Below are 23,707 nucleotides of genomic sequence, written 5' to 3'. Positions count from 1 at the left end.
ATATGCATGTTCACAGTAGCACAATTCACCAAAGGCAAAAACCAGAAACCACTGAAATTTCCATCATCTGGTAACTGGATAAAATACTTTGGGGCATGGCCTTGGTATACAGTAGGTGCTCAAATATTAGGTAGACCGATGAATGAATCGGAACAGGTCTCCTCTGGTGTACCTGGATATTTAACTGCCGCAAGTGTTCAGGTGGGAGAAATGAAGCACTTACCGCGAGTCAACCCGGGCGGAGTTGAGTTTCACAGCCTGAACTGGGTGGGTAACTCAGGTGCCGTTGAGATGCATATGCAGAACTCCAATAGACCACCAGAGGGCGCCTTAGGAAGACAAGCTAAAAAAACGCAAATTGAATGCAAATAAGCCGTAGAGGGGCAGTGAGGAGCTTTTTTTTTTTTTTGGATCAGGCGCGCCTTGGACAGCCCTGGCGCCGCAGGGGCCTGGGGCTCAAGATGGCGCTGCTGCTGGTAGAGGACCCGGCGGAGGCGCCAGCGAGGCGCTCTGAGGCCTCAGACAGGGCAGCCTGTGTCCTCTATCCCTCCCTTGGGGGCCATCTGTCTCAGACCAGGGGCCTGCGCTCCGTCTCGGTCCCGCGGGAGCAGGCATTTCTGATCAGGCGCACTTCGGGCAGCCGCTCCCGGGGTCCCTTGCGGCAGCATCCCGGGGGCCTCCGGGGACCTCGGAGCAAGATGGCGGCGGCGGCGGGGTCCGTGAGGCGCGGGCGGCGGCGACCGCGGCGTCAGTGAGGGGGCCCGGGGGCCCGGCGGCTCCGGGCCGGGGCGCCGCCGCGGGACGGACCATGCTACGCTCCACCGGCTTCTTCCGGGCCATCGACTGCCCCTATTGGGCTGGGGCGCCCGGGGGACCCTGCCGGCGGCCCTACTGCCACTTCCGGCACCGCGGGGCCCGGGGCCCGGGCGCGCCCGGCGAAGGTGGAGCGGTGTCCCCCGCAGCAGGTAATGTCTGCCTGCCCGCTCCGAGTTCGGTTCCCCGTCGAGGGTTGGACCCCAACGCCCAGGCTTCCTCGGTTTCCCGTTCCCCGCTCAGCTCTCTCCCTATACACTCGCGAGCGACGTCCCTCCAAGCCGGGGTCACCCACCCCAGAGCCCAGTGCCGGTCTCGGGTCCTCTATGCCCGCGTTTTCGCGACTGTAAAACTTAAACGAGAGGACCTGCCCTCCTAGTGGTGTCGCGAGCGTGAAGCGAGTGGGGGTCGGGAAAAGAGCGCGGCCAGCACTGGTCAACAGGCTCGGGACTCCTGCTGGGGGAACCGTTCCCGCCCCCTCCCCGGCCCGGGGTGTTGGTTGCAGCCATTGTTTACTTCCGCGCTCGTTCCTCCGCCGCACCTCTGCTCGTGGCCGCCCCTGTTGACAACAGCGGAGTCGAGAGGGTCTTGTTTAGGAGCTCACCGACTGGGTGTCGAGCCCTGTGTGTCATACTAGGGTCAGGGAGGGAGTCAAACCTGATTGATTGCGTGTGTGTGTGTGTTGGGATGGGGGCAGACTTCCGAGAGGACGTTCAGAGGCTGCGCGTCTCTCTGCGTGGTGATTGTCAATGTCACAGAGTTCAGGTGAGAGCTGCCAGGAGGCAGGCACTGTTTCTCTTAGGAGCTGTAGGCTTTGAGCAGAGACATGAAGAACGGGGGTAAAAAGAGGGGCATCACAAGGAAAGGTCCACAGGGAGGATGTGTGTCGTTCCTTTCAGGGGAATTCAGGCTCCGGTTGTAGCCCCTGTTCTCGGGGACTGGCTCCCTCTTTCCATCAGACCCAGATTGCCTTGTTCAGTTATTCTCTCTGCTTAAGACACAGATCTTCATCTCAGAGCTTTTTTACTTGAGAAGCACCCTTGCTAGTATGAAGGCCTGTTTCCCCCACCCCCTAAAAGGAGAAGAAAAGAATTGTCTCAAATTTCCACCCTAAATTTTTCTTGGTCCATTGGCCTTGCATCAGCCGCCCACATGCCATCGTTCAAGGTCAGGCTGCACACCTGGGTGGGACACCGGCCTGGCTCTTGGAAACTTTCCCTCAAGGAAGGAAGATAGCTGTGCCCACAGGTGCCTGAGCTTTAGGCCTGAGTGTGGGACGCTCCTTGGGGGCCACCCTGCCCCGGTGCACTTTCTCGCTCCATCTTTTGACGTGCTGGTGCGGTCTGCATGATGTTCTGTAAAGAGCCCCTGATGTCTAGGGGCAGGCCGGCTCCCTCAGACCCTGGGCAGTGACTCGTCTGCAGGCCCACAGGTTGACTTCCAGCCGTCTGAGAGCGCTGATTTATCTCTTGTGTGTTCTTCCAAGTTCATTGGTCTCTTGATGTCTTCCTGCATCACAAATGGCCAGTTTCCCAAAGTGTCATTTTTGAGAACCGTTGGTGATGTGGTCCTGTCTGCTTCGCTTTCCCGCAGGAAAAAGTGCAGCTGCCTACCCCTGACCCCAGTGTGTCTACATTTTCCTTTTGCAGGTGAGAACAAGCAGTCCTCTTCTCCTCTCCTCTCGTGGGGCGGGTGGGGCTCTTCCTGCAGCTCAGCCTCCGTCTTGCTGTGGGACCTCTTTGATGCTGTTTCCTCCTCTTTGACGGGTTCAGGTGTGACTCCCCCCCCCCCCCCCGCACCTTTCAGCTCCCCCTTGCTCTGGACTTTGACAGGCACACTTCCTGTGGGGCTTGGAGAGGCTGCAGCCACAGGCCAGATTTTGTCTGGGTCCCCCTGTGAGCAGACTGACATGGCCCAAGAGCAGATGCTTGGCCAGGGTGGGCTGGGCAGGGATGCAGATGGTACTGACTGCCTACAGGCAGGATGTAGGGGTTCCAGCACCTCCGGCCTTGGTCTGCCGGCCCCCTGAGGCCCATGTAGGGCCCATCCCATTCTTTCTGGCCCTTAGATCCGCCCTCCTGTGCTCCAGGGTCCCCACCCCCATGCTCTGCTGGGGTTGCCCAGTTACTCCCGTGCACCCTCAGGCATGCTCTTTATTCATAACTCTTAACTGGTGGGAGGGACAATTGTCCCAATTTTACAGACAAGGAGATGGGTCCAGAGAGGGGAAGCTACGCACCTGTGTACGCATGGTTGGTAAGTGTGCCTCTTGGGGTCGGATCAGGGCGGTCAGGCCCTTGCCCCCTCACTTCCTGTTGCTGGGCACCTGGGTGCCCATCACGTGTGGGCTCAGTGCTGTGTCCCAAGGCTTAGAGGCAGCAGTGAGACCTGGGGAAGGGCCTCACCCATTCTGCAGGGCCTGAGCACTGAAATCTCCCAAAGACCGGCCGAAGGAAGCCCTGACTTGTGCTGGAAGGCAGGGTGGCCCCAGCTCGCCTGGGTCTCACATTGGGCCCCTGGGGGACCCTTGTGGTCTGGTGTCCTGAGAGCAAGCCTTGCTTCTTAAGGGATGCTAAGGGCCAGGAGTCAGGTGGGAAGGGAGAGTGTAGCCAGAGAAGTGTGTGCTTCCGAAGGGGCAGTAGCCCTTCACTGCCTTCCCCATGGGCTGGGGGCCAGCGGGATTCACGAGGGCATGACTCCCCACTGCCCTGATGGCCATGCTCAGAGACAGAAGGGAAGTGTTCTTCTGTTTGGTGCTTTCTCTTCCTGAATGAGCCATACACACCCTTTCCTACCCTTCCTGGGAGAAAAAGCCCAGCAAAGAGCAGTGTCACCTGTGTATCTGAAGGTCTGGCCGGGTACTTGACTACCTCCAGGGCTTCCCTAGCTTACCGCCAGGTGTGGTCTTGGGTCAGGCCTGTCAAGGACCTCTGACTTTGTCGGGAGACGGTGGAGCCATGAATAATGCCAGAAACTGATGGGGGGCTGTAGGGGGGGATATCCTGGGCTCTGTGCAGGATGGAGCAGCCTCCTTGGCCCTACCTCTTTGATGCCAGGAGTCCCCCAGTCTTAATAAGCACAGGTGTCCCCAGACTTCACCCAGTGTTCCCTGGGGGCAGGAGCACCCTGGAGAAGACCCGGGTCATCAGTCTCACCTTCCCACCCATCCTGGGGAGCTGTGTGCACAGGTGCAGCTCAGCCAAGGGAGCTGGGCCACCAGGCTCGGGACCCAGGCTTGCCACCTCCCAGGGGAGGAGCCTGCACTGCCATCCGGTGGGTGGTTCCATTGTTCCATTGTTCTTGACTTCTCTGTGAAGAGGGAGTGGAGGAGAGGTACTGTGGCTTTTCAGAGCAGCACGAATCCCTTTCTTACTACAGGATGAGGGCAGTCTAAGTTCAGTGGGTGGTGCAGCCCCTGTCTTCAGAGGCAGTGTCCCATCCCAGCTAAGTCATCTCTGTTTAGAGTGCCTCTTTTTGGTCTCGGAGTAATGTTCATTTTAAACATACAGGAGAACACTGGAAAGTCAAAGGAGATGCGTCTTGTAAATGGTGATGTCCCCACTCCCGCATCAGCGGGCTTTCTGTGCCTCCTCCCAGCCTGGGACATGGTCTGTCCTTCCTGTACTTGTAACCCTGCCCTTTTGGGGAGCTGGGTCCTTCTGTCAAGGTTGCAGAAACCCCAGCGAGGTGTGAGGCCTGCCCTGTGCCTCTGGTTCCCACACCTGGTGGCCCCTCTTGAAGCACCTGGGGAGCTTTCTAGACTGGCCTTCTTGCCCAGATCCAGGCTTGGGCCATTTGAATAAGGATACAGCTGCCCCCAGAGCTGGGGTTTTTTTTGGCATTTTTAGGGTTCTCTGCTTAGTGTCAGCAAAGCAGTGTCTTGCCTGGGGTTCACACTGACCTTCCTGGGGACACATCTGTGGTTGTCAGGATGGAGGGGGCTCCTGGCAAAGGGGTGTCCAGGGATGCCGCTCAGCACTTCACAGTGCCCGGGGCAGTTCCCTTTCCCTGCACACATGTGGCCTTGTCCAGCTCCAAGTGTCAGTGCTGCCAAACGAGATGGAGGAGCCTGAACAGTGTCCCAGCCCTGGCCTGTTTCTGTATCTGAGGATGGGCTGAGAGAGCCGGCTTTGGCCTGCTGAGAGAGCACCACCCCGAGAATTGCCACACCAACCCCCCCCCACCCCTCCCGCCCCAGCTCCTCCGGGACCCAAGGTGAGAGGCAGAGCAGCCCAAGCGCCAGGGTTGGATCAGTGAGGACAGCACAGCAGCCCGGCGAGCTCAGGGGCTATGCAAGATGCTTGAGTGCACCCCATCCCCAGAGTGTACGGCAGAGGGGAGGCACAAGCCCCATGGCAGGCTTGCAGCCCTGCAGGCGGAGTGGAGCCTCAGGTGAAGGCGTTGGGGCAGTGTCCTCCATGGTGCGAGGAGCCTAGCCTCCCACTGCTCAGTGTCACCGCCTCAGCCTTGGCCACCCCTTCTGCCAGGTGGGGTCTTGAGGTAGGCCTCTCAATAAGCAGTGCGCCTCTCCTGTCTCACCCAGCTGTCCTGCGCAGTATCCTTGCCTTGCCATCCTCCTCTGCCCCGGCTCCTCCCTCAGAATCCCCATGACCAGAACACTGGACTTGAACAGTGGTTGTGCAGGAACTTGGTTTGTTGGTGTCGAAGCCGTGCCCGTGTGGAAGGTTGACTTCTGTCAGTGTGATCTAACTCACAGCAAAAACTGTGCCAGTCGTTTTAGGGTGATGGGTCCATGGCTGAGGCTTTCTGTGAAGGCTGACCCTGCCCCAAGCGATCTGCACAGGTGGCAGGCAGGGTTGGAAGCACAGAAAAGTGTAGGGAGCAGGACGGGTGGCTGACGGACCTGATCACTCGTGGAGGGGGGTGGGGGGGGTGGGGGGGGTGGCGGGGAGGGCGGCTTGGCCATCTTAGCTGTGAGCTCGGCACAGATACACAGGCATGGTCCACCCAGCCTCTGAGTCAGCTGTGAAATCTGGAGCTGGCTCTGGCATCCTCTAGGGCTCTTCGGGTCTGTCTGAATTCAGTACTCATCTGTAGATCCTCTGGGAGGGAAGGAGTGTCCAGCAGGACATATCTGGGCCAGAATCCAGGAGAGCGAGCCATTGGCACCTGTGGTTGCAACATGTCGGGCAAGTATCCGCAGCCAAGTGGTTGCTGAGCTGGCTTTTGAGGGATGAATAGGAGTTTGCCTGGTGTCTGGAAGCTGATAGTCCTCTCTCTGCCTTCGAGGCTTCTGCCGCCTGGGCAGCTTCCTGCCGAAGGAGTGGGCCTCATTGCTCTCCTTTGACTGGTTCTTTTGTCCTACTCATCTCTCATGTAGCAGGGATGGTGCCTGTCCCTTCCTGACCCCCTGGCCTGCCCCCTTGGGTTGTGACCATCCCCTGAGGCGAAAGAGTCCCCACTGTTGTCTAACCAGGGCACAAAGTAGGGGGTGGCACTGCCATGTGCATATCGTCTGTTGATGGGGGGCAGAGGCGTAAGGGGAAGGTGGGGTGGTGGAGAGTCCTTTGGACCGTAGAGAATCAGGTGGCACTGGGTCTTCTGGTCTGGGGAGGGAAGCCAGGGTTTTGGGGTATGGCACTGCCCCAGTCCCAGCCTCCTCTGTGAGGGAGGCCAAAGCAGGCAGGATGGGCGTGAGGATTAAAGGGGAAGGCCTCAGAGTTAGAGTCGATTGGGTTGGGGCCCGTGCCTCCCAGTGAGGCCTTCCTGCCCACTTGTCTGCTCATTAACTGCACTTGCAGCTGGAGCTGCGGGCCAGTTGTCTTCAGAGTGTTTGCTCAATTGAGGGTGGTAGGGGGGAGCAGAGGACAGGGCTCAGAGGTATTGGGGCAGCTGCCACCCCACACTGTCCTTCCACCCAAAGTGAGCTCTGGGTGATCTGTTTCCTGAGCACTGTGGCCGTGTGTGTTCCTGGCTGGAGATGGGACAGCTGGCCTGGGCTTTGCCATGCTGGATGCCTGGCCACCTGGAGCTGGTGACCAGGGCATGTTGGGACCAGGTCACGGGGAGAGCGGCCTCGGGTGCCAGACCAGGAGGGGGCTGGCACACAAAGACCGGGCACGGGGACAGCCCAGGAGCTGCCAGGGGCCTCCCTAGGGTGTCTCTTCCGTGGTGGCCCTGCTTGCCAGCCCATTTCTTGCCCTGGGTCTGGGGCAGGAACTTCTCCTGAGAGTGTAACCCCGGCAGCCAGGCCTTCCAGGAGGTTTCCCAGTCAGCTTGAGAGTCGACCCCTTGCTGAAAAACAGCCAATTAGTCTTGTTTACCAAAGGCATTCTTCCCTGGTACAAACCCCGAAGGAGCACCCGTTGGCTTCCAGCCAGATTAACTCCCTGTTAACGGGAAGGTGCTTCTGCGGCGCCGCGGCCCCTCTCCACCTCTTGAGGGTCACCTGTCGCTTGGTTTCTCCAGTTCCTCCTGGTCCCCTGAGGGCTGGTCCCTTGAGGCAGGGTGGGGTGGGGGCTAGGTAGCATCACAAATGCCTTCTCCATCTACCTGCCTCCCCCTAGAGGCCTCCAGAAGCTTCAGCAGGAGCATGGGGGTCAAACTCTGGGCCCCACACACTTCTGAGCTGCAGGGGCTGCGGCCGAGCCCCAGCAGCTGTGTGGTTGATGTGCCTAGACCTGCAGCCTTGTGTCACCTCAGGGACGCTGAGGCTTAGAGGGGAGGGTCTTGACCTAGACCCTCTGCTTTCTTCTGGGGATGTTTCTTTTCTTTTTTTCAATTTAGCATGGTGGGGTGTGGAGAGGGAGCCTCCCTGGTACTGAAACATCCCACCTCGGCAGGGCTCTGGGATGCCCAGATCTCGGGGGCTGGGCCTGGCCAGGGGTTTACTCTCTTCAGAGTCTGAGTGTTGGGCCGTGGAGGCTGCAGGAAGTGGAGGGAGTACTGCCCTCAGAAAGCCCCCTGACGCTAGAGCAGGCCTTCATCAGAGAGCAGGAGCTCCTCTCCCCATCAGGGTGCCCAGCGGGCCCCCTGGGGCCTTGGCAGCCTGCCACCCTCTTCCTTACTTGTGGCCTGGCCCTTTGGGCACCTCCTTCCTCTCCTTGCTTCCCAAGTGCAGGCCTGCTTGTGATGGGATTCCTGTCACACCGTGAAGTGCAGAGGTCTGAACTCTGGCATGAGAAGGGCATGAGGCACTCCGGGGGGTTTCTGTGTTGCTGGGGCACATTGCCGCATGTTCCAGAGCTGGTCAGAGTGGGGAGGACCTCCATCCATTAGAACCCCACTCCCTCCGGGGTGAGGGGCATTTCCCCCAGATGAGCCCTGCTACTGGGAGCCATCTCAGCCTCAGGAGGAGGGAGGTCAGGGAGTGAGGGGGGTTGGGGCTGGAGGTCCCCCAAGACTTGCAGGACCCAGTCCACCACTTGCTGACATGCCCTGTCAGTGCCCCCCAGGTTGTGTTCTAGGCCCTCCACTCTGCTGGGCAACCAAGACTTCGAGGAGAGGAGAGCGCACTGGCTTTTCTGTTCGCATGGGCCGCAAGTGGCTGGGGTGGGTCTGTGGTAGTGCCTGTGGGCCCGCTGTGGGTTAGGGTCAGCTGTGGGGAGGGTCCTGGATCCTGCCCTTGGGGGTTTCTGGACCTCTGGATGGTCGCTTCCTCCTGAACCTCTTCTGGGGCAGAGGGGCAAGTGCCTGTGTGTTCTGACCAGTCACCAGCACCCAGTCCCGCTGTGGCCTGTGCGACTTGGTTTTGCCACCCTGTCTATAACCTGCAGGCTGGGTGTGTCTGGGGTGGTCTGAAGCACAGACACACACGTCCTCTCAAGTGTCACTTGAGAAATAGGTTCCAGGGTAAAAGCTGGACAGTAGGTCTGTGATGGAACCTGCACCCCTGGTCCCCTGGTCGTCTAGCAGCCCAGCTACCCACCCTTGTCCTGCAGCAGCGCCAGTTCTCCTATGCGTCCCCTCTCAAGGGTGTTTGCGCTTCCTGGGGTTTCTACAGTAAGAGCCCTCCTCACCAGGTACCTTAGAAGAGCACAGGGTTTCCTCTGGCGGTTCTGGAGGTCAGAGGCCCCGAGTGGGGGCACAGTTGGTTCCATCCTGAGGCTCCTGGAGCATGGCCAAGCACAGGGCATCAGAACAAGTCACTTTTTCTTCAGAGTTTCACAGACTCGTGTCCGGGAGACGTTCTAACCAGAAACCATTTTAAATTCTGAAACAATTGAATCTAGTTACTCACTTCTGGGAGCATTGGGCTTTACCTGCTCACACCTTACGGAGAAGCTTTGCACCTTTGTCCATAAGGGAGTCTTCTGTGAGGTCCCTGCCAGCTTGTGTGGTGCTCGGCTGTTCCTGTGTAATGTACCCTGGAGGCGGGTCAGTAACAGCAGCCACTTGCCCGCCAGCTGCCCCGCCACCCCTGTTCCGATGCAGACATGAGTGTGTCCCATGCCCGCCCTGTCGTCCACCCCACTGTGCTTCCCCAATGTCACGCGTTGTCTGAACATCTTAAACTTGGGCATCGTTCTGGGGACAGTATGCCTTGCTTCCCCTGTGAAGTTTGCCATGTTCTGCGTACACCCAGCTGCCACCTCCTCACAGTCGACACTTCAGGACTTTCCATGTCCTCACTGGTATATGCGCCACCGGTGGATTTTTCTGTGGGCGAGAAAGCTTGTGGGAGGACAGAGCCTTAAAGACACAGTCACCAGGCAGGGCTGTGCATGTCTGCCCGCTGCTCTGGGTGGGTTGTGTCGGGCCCACCTTCTGCTCCCTGCCCCCAAGTCAGACGGCTCTGTGCCCTGTGCTTTTGGCCCTGGCTGGCTGGCTATCCGGCCTTCTGCCAGTGTCCTCCTGCCCCCCTGGCTTCAGGGAGCTGTGTGGTATGGCTTAAGTGTGGGCTGAGCCATGTGGAAAGCCCACCCTTGCCCAGTTCCCCAGACTTCACCATCCATGTTCCAGGTCAGGAAGACCCCAGGCTCTGTGCCCCACACCCCACTTGGTGGCAGGACCTGCACAGAGGAACCCTCCAGGACCCTTGATTTGCTTCCAGAGCTTCTGTGCAGTCAGCTGTAGACCTGGCCCTGGCAGGTTCTGAAAGGCTGGTTCTCTGCTCTTCCCTGCTGGCCCCAAGGGTCAAGGCCTGGGATTAGGCAGTGGCTGGTCACCGGCTCAGGTGGCCGCTGCTGCACCAGCCTGCTCATGGCTGTTTCTCCTCTCTGTTTCAGGGCTTGGTTATGACCCGTACAACCCTGAGCTGCCCAAACCCCCTGCACAGAGGGAGAATGGCGCCCTGGGCAGAGGCATTGATTCCCGCTCAGACATCCTGGAGCTGGAGCTGGTCAACCAGGCCATCGAGGCCGTGCGCTCTGAGGTGGAGCTGGAGCAGAGGCGCTACCAGGAGCTCCTGGAGACGGCCCGGGAGTGCGGTTCAGCCGAGGCCCCCGTCCTGGCACCTCATGGCCCTGCTGCCTGCCCTGCCACCAGCCTGGATGGGGACGCCTTCCCACTGTCCTTCGATTACAACCCCAGCGGCCATGGCCTTTTGAGCCCTGATGCCAGCTATCAGCCCACCCCACTGGCTGCCACCGCTGAGCCTGGCTGCAAGTATTCACTGGCCTCGCCAGACCGGGCTCAGGGCCATGGTGGAGGGGGTGGCGGCGCCCTGGAGTATGTCCCCAAGGCCGTGGGCCAGCCCCGGCGGTACAGCCGCCCTGTCTCCAGCAGCAAGTACGTGGTGGACAACTCTAAGCCGTCTACAGACCTGGAGTATGACCCCCTGTCCAACTTCTCTGCCCGCCTGCTCAGCAGGGCCAGCACCAAGGACGAAAGGGCCCCCAAGCGGCCCCGGAGCTCCCGTGGCAGCGAGCCCTACACACCTGCACCCAAGAAGCCCTGTGACCCCTTTGGCAGCTGCGACGCCAGGTTCTCGGACTCGGACGATGACGCTGTTGTCACTCCAGGTGACAAATCTGTCACCACCAGCCCCCCAAGAGCTCAAGGGGGTGCTGAGAGCAAGGCCCCGGGGAAGCCGGGCTCCAGGGAGGGCCCTGAACTGGAGGAGGGCAGCCTTCGGGAGACCAAGGAGATGGCGGTGCAGTGTGACGTAGAGGATCTTGGGCCACCCCCTCGGAGCCCGGGCAGGCCACCCCTGGCTAAGCCCAGCTCACCAGCCAGGGCTGCGCCAGAGCGCAGCAGCCCCAAGGAGGGGAGGCCTAAGAAGAAAAGTGGGGTGTCACCCACCGCCAGCCACAAGGACAGTGTCCGGAAGACAGATAAGGGTAAGGATGGTGCACGAGGGAGGCCGGCTGAGAAGCCCGCTGCAGACAGGAGGGGCCCGCAGGCCGGCAGCCCCAGGCACAAAGCAGAGCGGCCCCAAGGGACCAAGAAAAAGCCATCTTCAGCCACTCCGGTGGCCAGCTCAGGGAAAGGCCGACCAGAATGGCCAGGACCGCTGCTGAGCCCCGCACAGGGGGCAGCCCGCCAACCATCAGATAGGATAGCTGGGAAGACCCTGTCAGGGAAGCTGGCAGAGAGGAAGGCCCTCTCGCTGGACGAGGGCGCCCCCCGGGACGCCCCCAAGCTGCCCAGGCGGACCCTGAGCCATGCTGAGCTCTTCGGGGATGAGAGTGAGGACGAGGACCCGCGGCCCCAGACGCCGGCCACCCGGCCTCTCGCTCCCCCCAGCCTCAGCTCCAGCTCGGACTTGGACTCAGACTCGGACTCCAGCCTGGGCCTGTCGGCTGCGCGGGGGCCGCCCAAGCGCCTCAAGGCCTCCCCGCCCCCCTCCTCCTCGTCCTCTTCGGGGGCGGGCTCTGACGTGGACTACTCAGCCCTGGAGAAGGAGGTTGACTTTGACTCTGACCCCATGGAGGAGTGCCTGCGCATCTTCAACGAGTCAACGGCTGTCAAGACTGAGGACAAGGGCCGCCTGGCCCGGCAGGTGAGGGCAGGCAAGCCAGGCACCTCCCTGACTCCCCTGTGACCAGAGTCCCGGCACCCAGTGGAGATGGCTTTCTCAGCACCAGCCTCGCAACTCATTCATAATTCAGACCCCTGGATGGCTACCACTTGCCCGCTCCTGATCCTGCTTATTCCCTACCTCTCTCACCGCTTCCCTATTCCTTGCAGCCCCCATTCCCCTCCTTTCCCCTCTCCTCCCTGTCAGACCCCCAAACTCAGCCAGCCTCCACCTTTCTGGTTTCCTGCTGCAGTGTCCCCACCTCACCACCAGAGGGACCTTTGCTCTGAACAAAGCTGGCACAGCCAGTCCCACAGGCAACCTGCAGCTGCAGGGGGATCCCTAGTGGGACCCTTGCCCCACCCCCTGCTCCCCCTTCCTTAGTGCCCATCCCTGTTCCTGGCCCTCTGCTTTTCTCATTTCTTTCTTCATTCCCACAATTGTGAACCTGCACCGGTCCCTGTGCTGGGTGGGCGGAAGTGTGGGCTGGGTGGTCTGCAGAACTCACCCTCTGGGGACCTTGAGAGGTGGGCCCAAGGTGCCAAGTCTGTGTCCTCACCTGGAGGCAGGGCCTGTGCACGTTCTGGGGGGAGGTGAGAACCCTGAAACCCCTTCTCCAGCCGGGCAGCCAGTTAGTGTCTTCCCATCTGCTCCTGTCTCAGGCCTGGGTGTACCCCAGGCCAGGACGAGTGGAAGAGCTGTGGCTGATGTGGGGTGGGCTCGCTGAGGGACAGATCTGTGTCTCAGCCCTCTAAGGAGGAGAAGACTGAGGACAAGGGGCATTCAGGCCTGACCACACTGTTTCCTGGGCAGAAGAGGAGGATTTCTCACCTCTCCAAGCAAGGCAAGGAGGTAAGTGTCTGCCTCTGGGTCCTGAAGGAATGGGCACCCATCTACAGAGGCAGGGCCTCCTCACGCTCCCTTGCTGCTGGGGCCTCTGGCTCTGCTCGTGTCCTGCAGAGCAGTTCTTAGGATCCATATCCGGTCATCAAGGTGTGCTTAGTGCTGGGGGGCAAAGCCCCGAGCATGGTGAGCCAGGTGAGGGCAGCCCTCCAGCAGGGTCACACTGCCCAGCCCCAGTTCGGAGGTGGTCTGTGATCCTGGGCAAGTGCTGCCACATCTCTGAGCCTAGGGTTCTTCCCTTGTAGTGTACAGACAGGATCAGTTGTCAGTCACCGTGGGGCTAGTCAGTGAGCCAGCACTCGGAAGGCTGGGGCAGAAGAGAAAAATGGAGGTGATCCACTCATCAGTCCCTCTGCACCCTGCTGGGCATTTTGAAAGTACCGTTCAGAGAAGATTGGATCGAGCAGGATATAATCTAACGGGTGGGTGGGAACACACAGCCTGTGCCTACAGAAGGGCTGAGGGGACTGGGCACACAGAAGCCAGCAGGGCAGGGCCGGATGGGGCTGGGGAGAGTGGAGCGTCATGGTGAATTTGAGTGCTGAAGTGCCCAGCTGGTTCCTGCCTGGGTATGAGCACACTTGGGAGGAAACCCAGCTGGTTCTGTCCAGGCGGTCAGCAGACTCAGATGAAGGCCAGCTGCTTCCCTCCAGGGCACCTGCCCGCCCAGGAGAAGGTCCCTGGGCTGGCCTGCCCCATCCTGCAGTGCTACCTCTGTCCTGATGCCCTGGAAGGCCTGTTCTGGCCTCTGATCCAGAGCGTCCTGGACTTGGAATTCTTCACCTAGGTGGAGCCCACTAGGAGAGGCCCTGCACCCCCTGCCCGGCCCCCGACCGCCCAGGAGGTGTGCTACCGACGGGCTCAGCAGGCACAGAGGGAGTCAGCCGGCTGGCTCCAGGCCGCCCAGCAGCTGGGTGAGAAGCCAAGCTCTGTCCACATCTCGGCCCCAGGAGAGAAGCGGAGGATCGCCCATGTCCCCAACCCCCTCCTGGCTGCAGGTGGGTCCCAGAGGCTGGGGAATGCTGCCACCAGCAGGGAGAGCCCCGGCCTGGCTCCTGCTCTGCCGGGGGCTGTGGCCTTGAGCGGTGCTGGCTGGATGTCTATGCTTACCTGTGAAGCAGCCCCGATGCTAGTGGGAGGTGCCTGGCGGGGCTATCCTGGGGAGTCCGAGGGTGGCTTCCTCTCTTCCCTGTCTGTCCCCAGACTGAGAGTGACTCTCCATGCCTCCCCTGCCGGCTGGGTCTAGGAGGCTCCCACCCAGGTGTGGTACCTTACAAGGTGTTAATGAGGGGGTGGCTCTGGAGGCCCTCAACCCTCCAGTCAAACCAGTGGATCTGGGGTAGGGGTTGGGCCTGAGTTTCCTCCCCTCCTACCCTGAGGCCACTGTCCTCTAACTTGGGCTTGTCTTAAAGTTGTTACACCTCAATGGTGCTATAAGCATGGGGCTTAGGCGTACAAAGGGAGCAGGGCTGTGCAGCCCCTGAAGGCTCATCCAGATGCAGAGAACTGGGCTTCCCTGGGTGGGAGACCCTGCTGTCTGACTAACTCCCTGGGTGTCCTTGCTGCTGCTTCCAAACCCCTCGAGGAGACAGCTCCAGGTTTCTGAAGGCTCTTTAGGTTTCCTGGTGCTAGAGCCTCCCATAGGAGAAGCCCTCGGCGTTCCTGGCCCTCCCCTCAGGGTGCCTGAGGTGCAGCTCCCAGCGACCATGCAGTCCATCTCCAGCAGGCCATGAGGGGACAGGAAGGGAGAGAGCATTGAACCATGGCCCTGAGGCGCACATTCAGAAGCCTAACCTTACTCTTGGCTGTCTGGTCATCTCCATTGACTTAGGACAGTTCTGTGGTGGTGTCACTGCCTGCACTGTGGCGGCAGGGCGGTTTCCCCAAGCCTCAGGAGTACTTTCCTGCCGATGCCTCTTACTCTACATAACCCTGAAAGCGCTCCTGTCACTGAGAAGTGTGCATCCTTAGAAACGAGGCTGGTGGCCAGCTCACCTCCCTCATGGCTGAGCCTGTTGTGGGCAGGCTTGGGTCACCGCTCTGTCCACTCCTTGGTGATCTCACTCTGTCCCCATGCCCCTTCCCCAGCCTCACTGCCAGCTGCTGCTCCGCCTGGGGCCCTTGGAGACAGCCCTGCTGGTGGCCCCCTCCTCTGTCTGGTTTGTGACCTCATCAAGGGGAGCGGCAGAACACTGGGGTGGCTGCAGACAGCCGGCTGGTCACAATGAGCGGGCCGGGGGCAACCCGCATGCTCTGGTGCTCAACCCGGGAGCCAGGGCCTTTCGTCCCTCACACTTCCATGCCTTGGAGTCGGGGGCCGGAACATGTGGCAGAGGCTCCCTGCACCCCCCACCACTCGCCGCACCACCCTGGCGGTGACCTTGCCTGAGCTGGCCTCTGAAGCCCCATTTTCGCCCCCACCCCCTCGATGGACTTACCTGAAAGCCAATAGAGCCTGATGTCATTTCACAGCCCTCGGGCCCGACCCCGGACCCTCCCTCTGTGCTCCCAGATGCATGTCCTGCTGGCGCTCCACGGCCGCGGCCGCCTGGTGCTTTGCAGCTCGGTGATGGGCGTGCTCTCCTCCTGCTCTCATGGCCCCTGTCCCCCCACAGCCCCCACAGGCGCCAAGAGGACCCTCTCGGCCAGCAGCAGCCAGCCCCCCAGCGGCCCCGAGCCAGGCAGCCAGCCCTTGAAGACGCGCACATTGTCGGGCATGGCGTCCAAGACCACCACCACCATGGCCCCGAAGCGTGTGGCACACAGCCCGTCCTTACAGGTGAGCACTCAGTACTGCCTGCTGTCTCCCTTTAACTGAGTCGACCCTGAGCTGGGCCAGGCCAGGGCCAGGTGGGAGCAAGCCTGCCACCCTCTGCTGGTCTCTTTCTCTAGAGTTTAAAGAAGCCCATTATCCCAAAAGAGTTCGGGGGCAAAGTCCCTACTGTCATCCGCCAGCGGTATCTCAACCTGTTTATTGAAGAGTGCCTCAAGTTTTGCTCTTCTAACCAGGAAGCCATAGAGAAGGTGCGTGGTGAGGGTGGGAGAGTTGGGGGATGATGGGAGGCGGGGCCGAGTGGGGCTGAGTCCATGTCCTCCCACAGGCGCTCAACGAGGAGAAGGTAGCCTACGACCGCAGCCCCAGCAAGAACATCTACCTGAACGTGGCTGTGAACACCCTCAAGAAGCTGCGCGGCCTGGGACCGGGTGCCGGAGCTGGTCTCAACAGTAAGTCATGTCCAAAAGACCCAGGCCTCGGCCTTTAGCAGCCCCCCTCCCGTCAGGAGGCTGTCAGACAGAGGCTCTGCCGTGCCCGGTTGTCTGGCCCCTGTGGAGGATAACGTTGGCCCTGCGCCCTCAAAAGAGCCTCCTCTCACTGTTAACTGTCCTTCTCAGTGAGCTGTGGGGCCGCTGCTAATGGCGGTGGGCGGGGGGTGGGGGGCTCTTCAAAAGCTTGAGGCAGGAGGGTACTTCTAAGCTTCTTAAGGGATGCATTAGCGCCTTCTGCACTTTGTCTGCCGCAGGCCAGCCCCCTCCTCCTCCCATGTAGAGGTCTTGCCCTTCCCTTCTGAGCAGGGAAGACCCCGGGGAGGGGAAGAGGCTTCCAGGCAGCCTACTGGTCCCCAAAGAGTTAAGGTCACAGGAGGTCAGGCTGTTCCCTTCTTTGGGGAGCGGAGCACTTGGAAGGACTCAGGCTGAACTGTGTTCACTACCCTCTTCCAGAAACCAGCGGCCGGAGGGTGGTGTCCCATGAAGTGGTGCTGGGGGGCAAGTTGGCTGCCAGGACCAGCTTTTCGCTCAGCCGCCCTAGCAGCCCCCGTGTGGAGGATCTGAAAGGTGAGCCTGACTCCTGCAGGGCTTCCCCGGCAGCTCTCAGCCCTCTTTCCCAGGGCCCTAGTGTGGCCCCAGTGTGGCCGTGGGCTGACCACCTTTCTCGTGTCCCCAGGGGCCGCCCTGTACAGCCGCCTCAAGGAGTACCTGCTCACGGAGGGCCAGCTCAAGGAGAATGGCTACCCCTTCCCGCACCCCGAGAAGCCTGGTGGCGCCGTCATCTTCACAGCCGAGGAGAAGAAACCCAAGGACTGTGAGTACTTCTTGCACCATCGCCCTGGGGTCGGGGGGCTGGGGAGGGGGCCGTCTGGGGACAGGGAGTGTTCCAGCCAATGGGTATGGACACAGAGTTTAGGGCCAGGCAGGCTGGCCTGATGCACCCCACCCCCACCCCCCCACCCGGTAGCCTCCTGCAGGATCTGCTGCCGCTGCGGCGCTGAGTACCTCGTGTCCTCCTCTGGCCGCTGCGTGCGTGAGGAGGAGTGTTACTACCACTGGGGGCGGCTCCGCCGGAACCGAGGTGAGACCCCTGCCGGGCTGGGCTGGGCTGGCCACCTGCTCTGATTGTTTATAACTTTTTTTCCACTGTGGGTTTTTATGGAAAAAATAATACAAAGGGCTTCCCGTGACAGCATTCATAAAAGGAAGGTTTCCGGCCCCACCCACCGGGTGCCCTTTCCACCCCTGTTGCCTTTGAAGAACAGGGGCAGTTTAGCCCAAGGGAACCAAGGCTTCATCCTGTCTTGTGGCTGCTTGCTTCCTTTTGTCGTCAGTGTGGCCATTTCCCACTCACGGGCACATACAGGGCTCCTTAAGTTCTGCCCGCTGGCTGCCCAAGACCCTCTCTGGGTGGGCAAGGCTCCCTGGGGCCACACCAAGCTCGTCCTCACTGCCTAGTGAGGAGAACTAGTGCTGGGTGAGGGTGGGATGGGGTCTGCCAGGTGTCTCTGCCCCTCACGCCCTGGTTGGGCCTGGCGCTCCCCTAGGGAAGGGGCCTGGGAAGCCCCTGCCCACCAGGCAGACCGAGTGTTCTAGACTGGGCCGGAGCATTGGGTGGACCTGCTTGACCGCATCTGTTTATAGTGGCCGGTGGCTGGGAGACTCAGTATACATGCTGCTCAGCTGCCATAGGCTCTACCGGCTGTCAGGTCGCCAAGGTAAGTGTCCTGGGTCATTCCTTGTCCTGGGGAGCACTGGCCCCAAGCCTCCCTTTTCCTGTCCTTGATTTTCCCGCCTGGTGTGGGGACCTTGGGTAAAGGACAGTCCGTGACTGCTGCCAGCACAGCCCAGCCCCTGAGCCCAGCCTTGCCCTTCCGAGTCCACAACCTGATCTTCCCTTCCTTCCACCCCAAGCAACATGTGCAGGATGGCCGGAAGGAAAACTTGGAAGGGTTTGTGAAGACTTTTGAGAAAGAGCTTTCAGGAGATGCGCATCCAGGAGTCTACGCCCTCGACTGTGAGATGGTGAGTGGGCCCGGCTACCCTGAACTTCCTCAGCCGTCAGGGAGCTTGCTGCCTGGGAGGGGCTTCCCAGTCCCTCTTGCAGAACCTCAGGCTGTGCTGGCGTCAGAAGAAGAGGGTGTCTGGCAGTGAGTCCACCTCTCCCCCGAGCTCATGTCACAGCCTGGCCAGCACCTGAGCCTGAGGGCCTGGTGCACAACACAGCCCCTGGCTCAGCTTTGGCGCGGGGAGGGCACCCATGTTCTTATCTTCCTCTGACCCCCCAGAGAAGCCCCTGGAAGGCCTCTGGCATGGGTTCTGTATCTAAAAGTAGGGCCTGAGTTGCCACGTATGGGGCTCAGGGACCCTGGGCTGTGGAGCGGGAAGGGCTGTCGGGACCCTCCGTCTGAGGCGTGTCCCTTGGCCCCACAGTCCTACACCACGTATGGCCTGGAGCTGACGCGCGTCACAGTGGTGGACACGGACCTCCAGGTTGTGTATGACACCTTTGTCAGGCCAGACAACGAGATTGTCGACTATAACACTAGGTGCGCGTCCTCTGCCCATTCCCCACCACGGCCCAACCCCCTGCCTGCAGCTGAGTCCCCGCCCGGCCCCAGGTTGGGGCCTCCCAGCTCCATAATGCCTCCTTCCTCCCACCCAGGTTTTCAGGAGTGACTGAGGCTGACCTTGCAGACACGAGCATCTCGCTCCGGGATGTCCAGGCCGTGTTGCTTAGCATGTTCAGCTCAGACACCGTCCTCATCGGTCACAGTCTGGAGAGCGACCTGCTGGCCTTGAAGGTACCCTGTCCCCTCCATCCTGGTTCCCAGAAGGCGGCTGGGGCCCATTGTTCTCAATCTAGGGAGGGAGCTGTGGAATCTGAGGCCAGGCCCCGGCGTGCCCTCTGGGACCCTCCCTGACCGCCCGCCCACCTGCCTGCAGGTCATCCACAGCACCGTGGTGGACACGTCTGTGTTATTCCCACATCGCCTGGGCCTCCCCTACAAGCGCTCCCTGCGGAATCTCATGGCCGACTACCTCAGACAGATCATCCAGGACAATGGTGAGTGCTGGGGCACAGGCACGTGGGAGCCTTGGGGGATATGGGGGCTGCAGGTTCCCGGCTCTGACACCCATTTGCCTGCAGTGGACGGGCACAGCTCCAGCGAGGATGCCAGTGCCTGCATGCACCTGGTGATCTGGAAGATCCGAGAAGACGCCAAGACCAAGCGGTGACCGCCGCCTGCCTGCCCGCTCGCCTCTCCCACAGCCCCGGCCCGTCCTCTACCCCAGGCCTCTTCCAAAACAGTGCAATAAATCTCGAGAGCTAACCCTGTCCACGTCGCCGAGACACAGAAAACCGAGAGAACCAGATGAGCTGGCGGCAGAGAGCCCAGCGCCGAGACCGACCCTGGAGCCCTGAGCCCCTCCGCGCCCCTGCCCGTCCCCGCCTCTGCCCCTGACCTCTGTCCTCAGACTGCTGCTGACTCAACGGGCGGGGCTGGCCTGCCACCCCCACAGGCCCTGCTGGTGCCCCTTCTTGTGGGTGGAGGGTGCGGGGGTGGCAGGCTTGTCAAGGGTTTGTTTGTGACAGGGGTTTGTCTTTTTATTTTGTATTGTTATTTTTATTATTTTGAATTTAAACCTGATGACTTGACAGTTGTCTTCCCCACCCGGAGGTGCAAGACCCCGGTGCTGCCTTCCCTCCTGGGGGGTGGGGGTGGAGCTGGGAGTGCAGCTGGCGCCCCAAAGGCCACCAGGACCTGGGAGTTCCACCTAGCCTGGGCCTGGACAGTGGGATCTGGCCTCCCCAACCTACCTGGACCCTGGGGCTTCTGGTAACCAATCCAGCGCCTCCATCAGCCCCCCAGACCTCGCCTTCTGGAAACCCTAGGGCCTACTGGCCTCTGGACACTGTCCTCCCGCCAGAGCGCCGCCCTCCCCTGGGGGCTCTCTGTAAAGCCCCACAGCACCCCCTTCCAAGATCCCCTCCCCACCCCCAGGCAGGGGCAGAATAAATGTTTGTATGGATTTTAGAGCTTGTGACATGTTGTGTTCTTGGTGCCAGGTGTGGCTCTCCATGCACAGTGGAGGTCACTCACCCCTAGTTGGGGGCGGGTGTCAGGACCTTGCTCTCCCTCGTGGACCCAGGGCCCCATGTTTCCAGACCCTTCCCAGTGCTGGTGATTACAGCCAGCAGCCAAGAGTCAGGCCCCTGCCACCAGCCACTGGCCATCCTGACCCTCTGGGACCCATTATGACCCATGTTCTAGTGACCTATTGACTTTCCCCCCCTTTTTTTGAACAAGGAGTGGTTTTCTAAATACAGGATGCAAGCATGTCTCCGAAGGACATTGCTGTGTGGGTTCCATCCCTCTCTCCCCCTCCCCAGAGCACGAGTACCCCAGGGAAGCCTTGGGCAGCTGGGGGAGGGGCTTTCGGATGCAGGGGAGGGGGTCAAGTTGGGGGTGGGACGAAAGCTTTCAGCTTGCCAAAACTGCTGGTTCACAGAGGCAGAAGAGCTTTTGCAAACCAGATCTGCCTGCTTGGGAAACTCCCTTTTGTCACCATGTGGGAAGGGGGGTGCTGAATACCAAATGCCCTCTGCATAGGTGCACGCCTGGTGGTGGTGTCTCGGAGGCTGTTGGAGCAATTTGTCCAAGCCCCTCCCCAGGGTGTTTCTCAGTAAGCCCTGGATGGGGCTGGAAGAGCAGGATGCTGCTCAATGTGCAGGGCTTCCCAAGAAATGGGGGTGGAGGCTGCTGCTCTGATGGGGCGGTCAGCTTCTGGGTTCTGTCTCCACTCCATCATTCATTCACCCAACATCAGTTTGGAAGGCAGGACAGGCAGGTACATTTGGCCTGTTCAGTCACAGCTGGCCAGAGGGAGCGACTGACTCCAAAGCTGGGAAGTACCTTCCTAATTTCTGTTCTTCAGAAGGTTCTTTAAAAGAATATGAAAAACAGCTTAATCACCTCCCCTGAACCCTCAAACTTGCCCCTCCTAAGAGGACCCTACCTTTAGTAGTGCCCCGCACACACTGCCCCACCCTGATCCAAGTACCCCACCTCTGGCCTGAATGCTGCCCAAACCTCATCGCTGCCTCACACCCCTGCCCCCTCCAGGAAGGCCCCCGGAGCCCTACCTGAGTGCTGGGTAGGCAAACTCCAGGCTGCAACCCTCCGTGCTGCTTCCTGGTAGGATGGTCTCAGTGGTTCTAACAGCCTTCCCCAGCCAGACGCCCAACACTCTACCTATGCATAGGAGATGCTCATTGAATTGAAATGGGATGAATGAAAGAGAACCCAGGCCCATGGCTCAGACTCAATTCCTGATTATCTAACACCCCAGCATCCTTCCTCTACCTCTAGCCTCTCCCCAACCCTGTGGGCCCACCCAGCTTCAACCAGGTCCAACCCACCTCACCGAGTGCAAGCTTTACAAGATTCCACCACTAAAGGACTTGCCCCCGTGTCCTTTGCGACCACAGTTTGTTGTAAATGACAAACCTAGACAGAATGTAAAACAGAAACATCACTTTGCTGACAGAGGTCCATATAGTCAAAGCTATGGTTTTTCCAGTAGTCATGCATGGATGTGAGAGTTCAACCATAAAGGCTAAGTCCTGAAGAATTGATGCATTTGAAAAGCGGTACTGGAGAAGACTTTGACTTCTGACCCATCTGACTCTTTGTGACCACGTGGACTGCAGCACACCAAGCTTCCCTGTCCTTTACCATCTCTTGGAGCTTGCTCAAACTCATATCCATTAAGTCAGTGATGCCATCCAACCATCTCATCCTCTATCATCCCCTTCTCCTCCTGCCTCCAGTATTTCCTAGCATCAGGGTCTTTTCCAATGAGTCAGTTTTTCACATCAAGTGGCCAAAGTATTGGAACTTCAGCTCCATCATGCTGCTAAGTCGCTTCAGTCGTGTCCAACTCTGTGCGACCTCATAGACAGCAGCCCACCAGGCTCCGCCATCCCTGGGATTCTCCAGGCAAGAACACTGGTGTGGGTTGCCATTTCCTTCTCCCAGCTTCAGCCTAAGTCCTTCCAATGAATATTCAGAGTTGACTTCCCTTAGGATTGACTGGTTTGATCTCCTTGCAGTCCAAGGGATTCTCAAAAGTCTTCTCCATCACCACTTTTCAAATTCATCAATTCTTCAGGGCTTAGCCTTTATGGTTCGGCTCTCACATCCATACATGATTACTGGAAAAACCATAGCTTTGACTATACGGACCTCTGTAGGCAAAGTGATGTTTCTGTTTTGTTTTGTTTTTTACATTCTGTCTAGGTTTGTCATTCACAACAGACTGGAAAATTCTTAAAGAGATGGGAATACCAGACCACCTGACCTGCCTCTTGAGAAATCTGTATGCAGGTCTAGAAACAACAGTCAGAACTGGACTTAGAACAACAGACTGGTTCCAAATTGGGAAAGGAGTACCTCAAGTCTGCATATTGTCATCCTGGTTATTTAACTTATATGCAGAGTACATCATGAGAAATGCTGGACTGGATGAAGCACAAGCTGGAATCAAAATAGCCAGGAGAAATATCAATAACCTCAGATATGCAGATGACACCACCCTTATAGCAGAAAGCGAAGAAAAACTAAAGAGCCTCTTGATGAAAGTGAAAGAGGAGAGTGAAAAAGTTGGCTTAAAACTCAACATTCAGAAAACTGAAATCATGGCATCTGGTCCCATCACTTCATGGCAAATAGATGGGGAACAATGGAAACAGTGACAGAATTTATTTTGGGGGGCTCCAAAATCACTGCAGATGGTGAGTGCAGCCATGAAATTAAAAGATGCTTACTCCTTAAAAGAAAAGTTATGACCAACCTAGACAGCATATTCAAAAGCAGAGACATTACTTTGCCAACAAAGGTCCATCTAGTCAAAGCTTTGGTTTTTCCAGTAATCATGTATGGATGTGAGAGTTGGACAATAAAGGCTGAGCACCAAGTAATTGATGCTTTTGAACTGTGGTGTTGGAGAAGACTCTTGAGAGTCCTTGGACTGCAAGGAGATCCAACCAGTCCATCCTAAAGGAAATCAGTTCTGAATATTCATTGGAAGGACTGATGCTGAAGCTGAAACTCCAATACTTTGGCCACCTGATGCAAAAAACTGACTCATTTGAAAAGACCCTGATGCTGGGAAAGATTAAAGGCTGGAGGAGAAGGGGACGACAGAGGATGAGATGGTTGGATGGTATCACCGACTCAAAGGACATGAGTTTGAGTAAGCTCTGGCAGTTGGTGATGGACAGGGAAGCGTGGCATACTGCAGTCCATGGGGTTGCAAAGAGTCGGACACGACTGAGCGACTGAAATGAACTAACAGGTTTGTCATAGCCCCTTAATACAAAAGCCCAGATTAAGACTCTTCCATCAAGCCCCACTGGCAAGGCCTCACTCGGCCCCGCCTTCGGCCCCTCCCCCTTGGTCCCGCCTCCTCTAGCTCTGTTGCGCGAAGTCACACTAGGCTCCTCCGCCTGGAGCCGTGTTCGGCGTGGATGACTCTCGGCCCCGCCTTCCCCCCCGCCTCGCCTTCGGTATTGGCCCTGCCTCTGGGTAACGCCCTTCTTCCTTGGTTCTCATCTTCCGCTCAGACCACGCCCTCGACGCCCGCACCGTCCTTAGCCCCGCCCGCTCTTTCCCCGTTCCTCGAGGTCACTGGGCCCTGCCTTCGGCTCCGCCTCTTTTGACTCTGTTCAGTTTGGCCTCGCTCGACCCCGCCTTCGGCCCCGCCCCTACTTTGGTATTGGCCCCGCCTCCGGCTCTA

The 23,707-nt window shown here is 59.2% G+C and overlaps 1 protein-coding gene and 2 long non-coding RNA genes across 5 annotated transcripts; 1 reads left to right on the top strand and 2 right to left on the bottom strand.

The window, feature by feature from the left end:
- Positions 1-468: 468 nt before the first annotated feature.
- REXO1 (RNA exonuclease 1 homolog) lies at positions 469-19,949 on the top strand. Of its 2 annotated transcripts, NM_001192308.2 has the most exons (16): positions 743-965; positions 10,002-11,716; positions 12,482-12,586; positions 13,425-13,635; positions 15,253-15,416; positions 15,530-15,661; positions 15,739-15,862; positions 16,358-16,471; positions 16,581-16,718; positions 16,872-16,985; positions 17,549-17,622; positions 17,819-17,929; positions 18,338-18,453; positions 18,570-18,708; positions 18,851-18,971; positions 19,056-19,949. In NM_001192308.2, the coding sequence occupies exons 1-16, from the start codon at positions 809-811 to the stop codon at positions 19,142-19,144; spliced, it is 3,624 nt and encodes a 1,207-aa protein (NP_001179237.2). In that variant the 5' UTR covers positions 743-808; the 3' UTR covers positions 19,145-19,949. The 2 variants fall into 2 exon arrangements, with proteins under 2 accessions (XP_059744076.1, NP_001179237.2); XM_059888093.1 differs by lacking the exons at positions 18,338-18,453; positions 18,851-18,971; positions 19,056-19,949 and having other exon boundaries at positions 469-965; positions 18,570-18,685.
- Positions 2,638-15,122, bottom strand: LOC112447414 (uncharacterized). Of its 2 annotated transcripts, XR_009495252.1 has the most exons (4): positions 13,748-15,122; positions 9,066-9,432; positions 8,800-8,986; positions 2,638-7,068 (listed from the first exon to the last, which is right to left on the bottom strand). It is a non-coding gene; the product is annotated as an uncharacterized lncRNA (long non-coding RNA). The 2 variants fall into 2 exon arrangements; XR_003035605.2 differs by having other exon boundaries at positions 8,800-9,432.
- A 384-nt stretch (positions 19,950-20,333) lies between the features above and the next one.
- Positions 20,334-23,666, bottom strand: LOC132345744 (uncharacterized). The gene is made up of 3 exons (XR_009495253.1): positions 21,330-23,666; positions 21,054-21,162; positions 20,334-20,851 (listed from the first exon to the last, which is right to left on the bottom strand). It is a non-coding gene; the product is annotated as an uncharacterized lncRNA (long non-coding RNA).
- Between the last annotated feature and the right edge of the window lie 41 nt (positions 23,667-23,707).

Source organism: Bos taurus, chromosome 7 (assembly GCF_002263795.3).
Source record: "Bos taurus isolate L1 Dominette 01449 registration number 42190680 breed Hereford chromosome 7, ARS-UCD2.0, whole genome shotgun sequence".
Classification (NCBI taxonomy): domain Eukaryota; kingdom Metazoa; phylum Chordata; class Mammalia; order Artiodactyla; family Bovidae; genus Bos; species Bos taurus.
The sequence above is the reverse complement of the archived record's forward strand: the minus strand, read 5'-3'. Positions and strand labels throughout refer to the sequence as shown.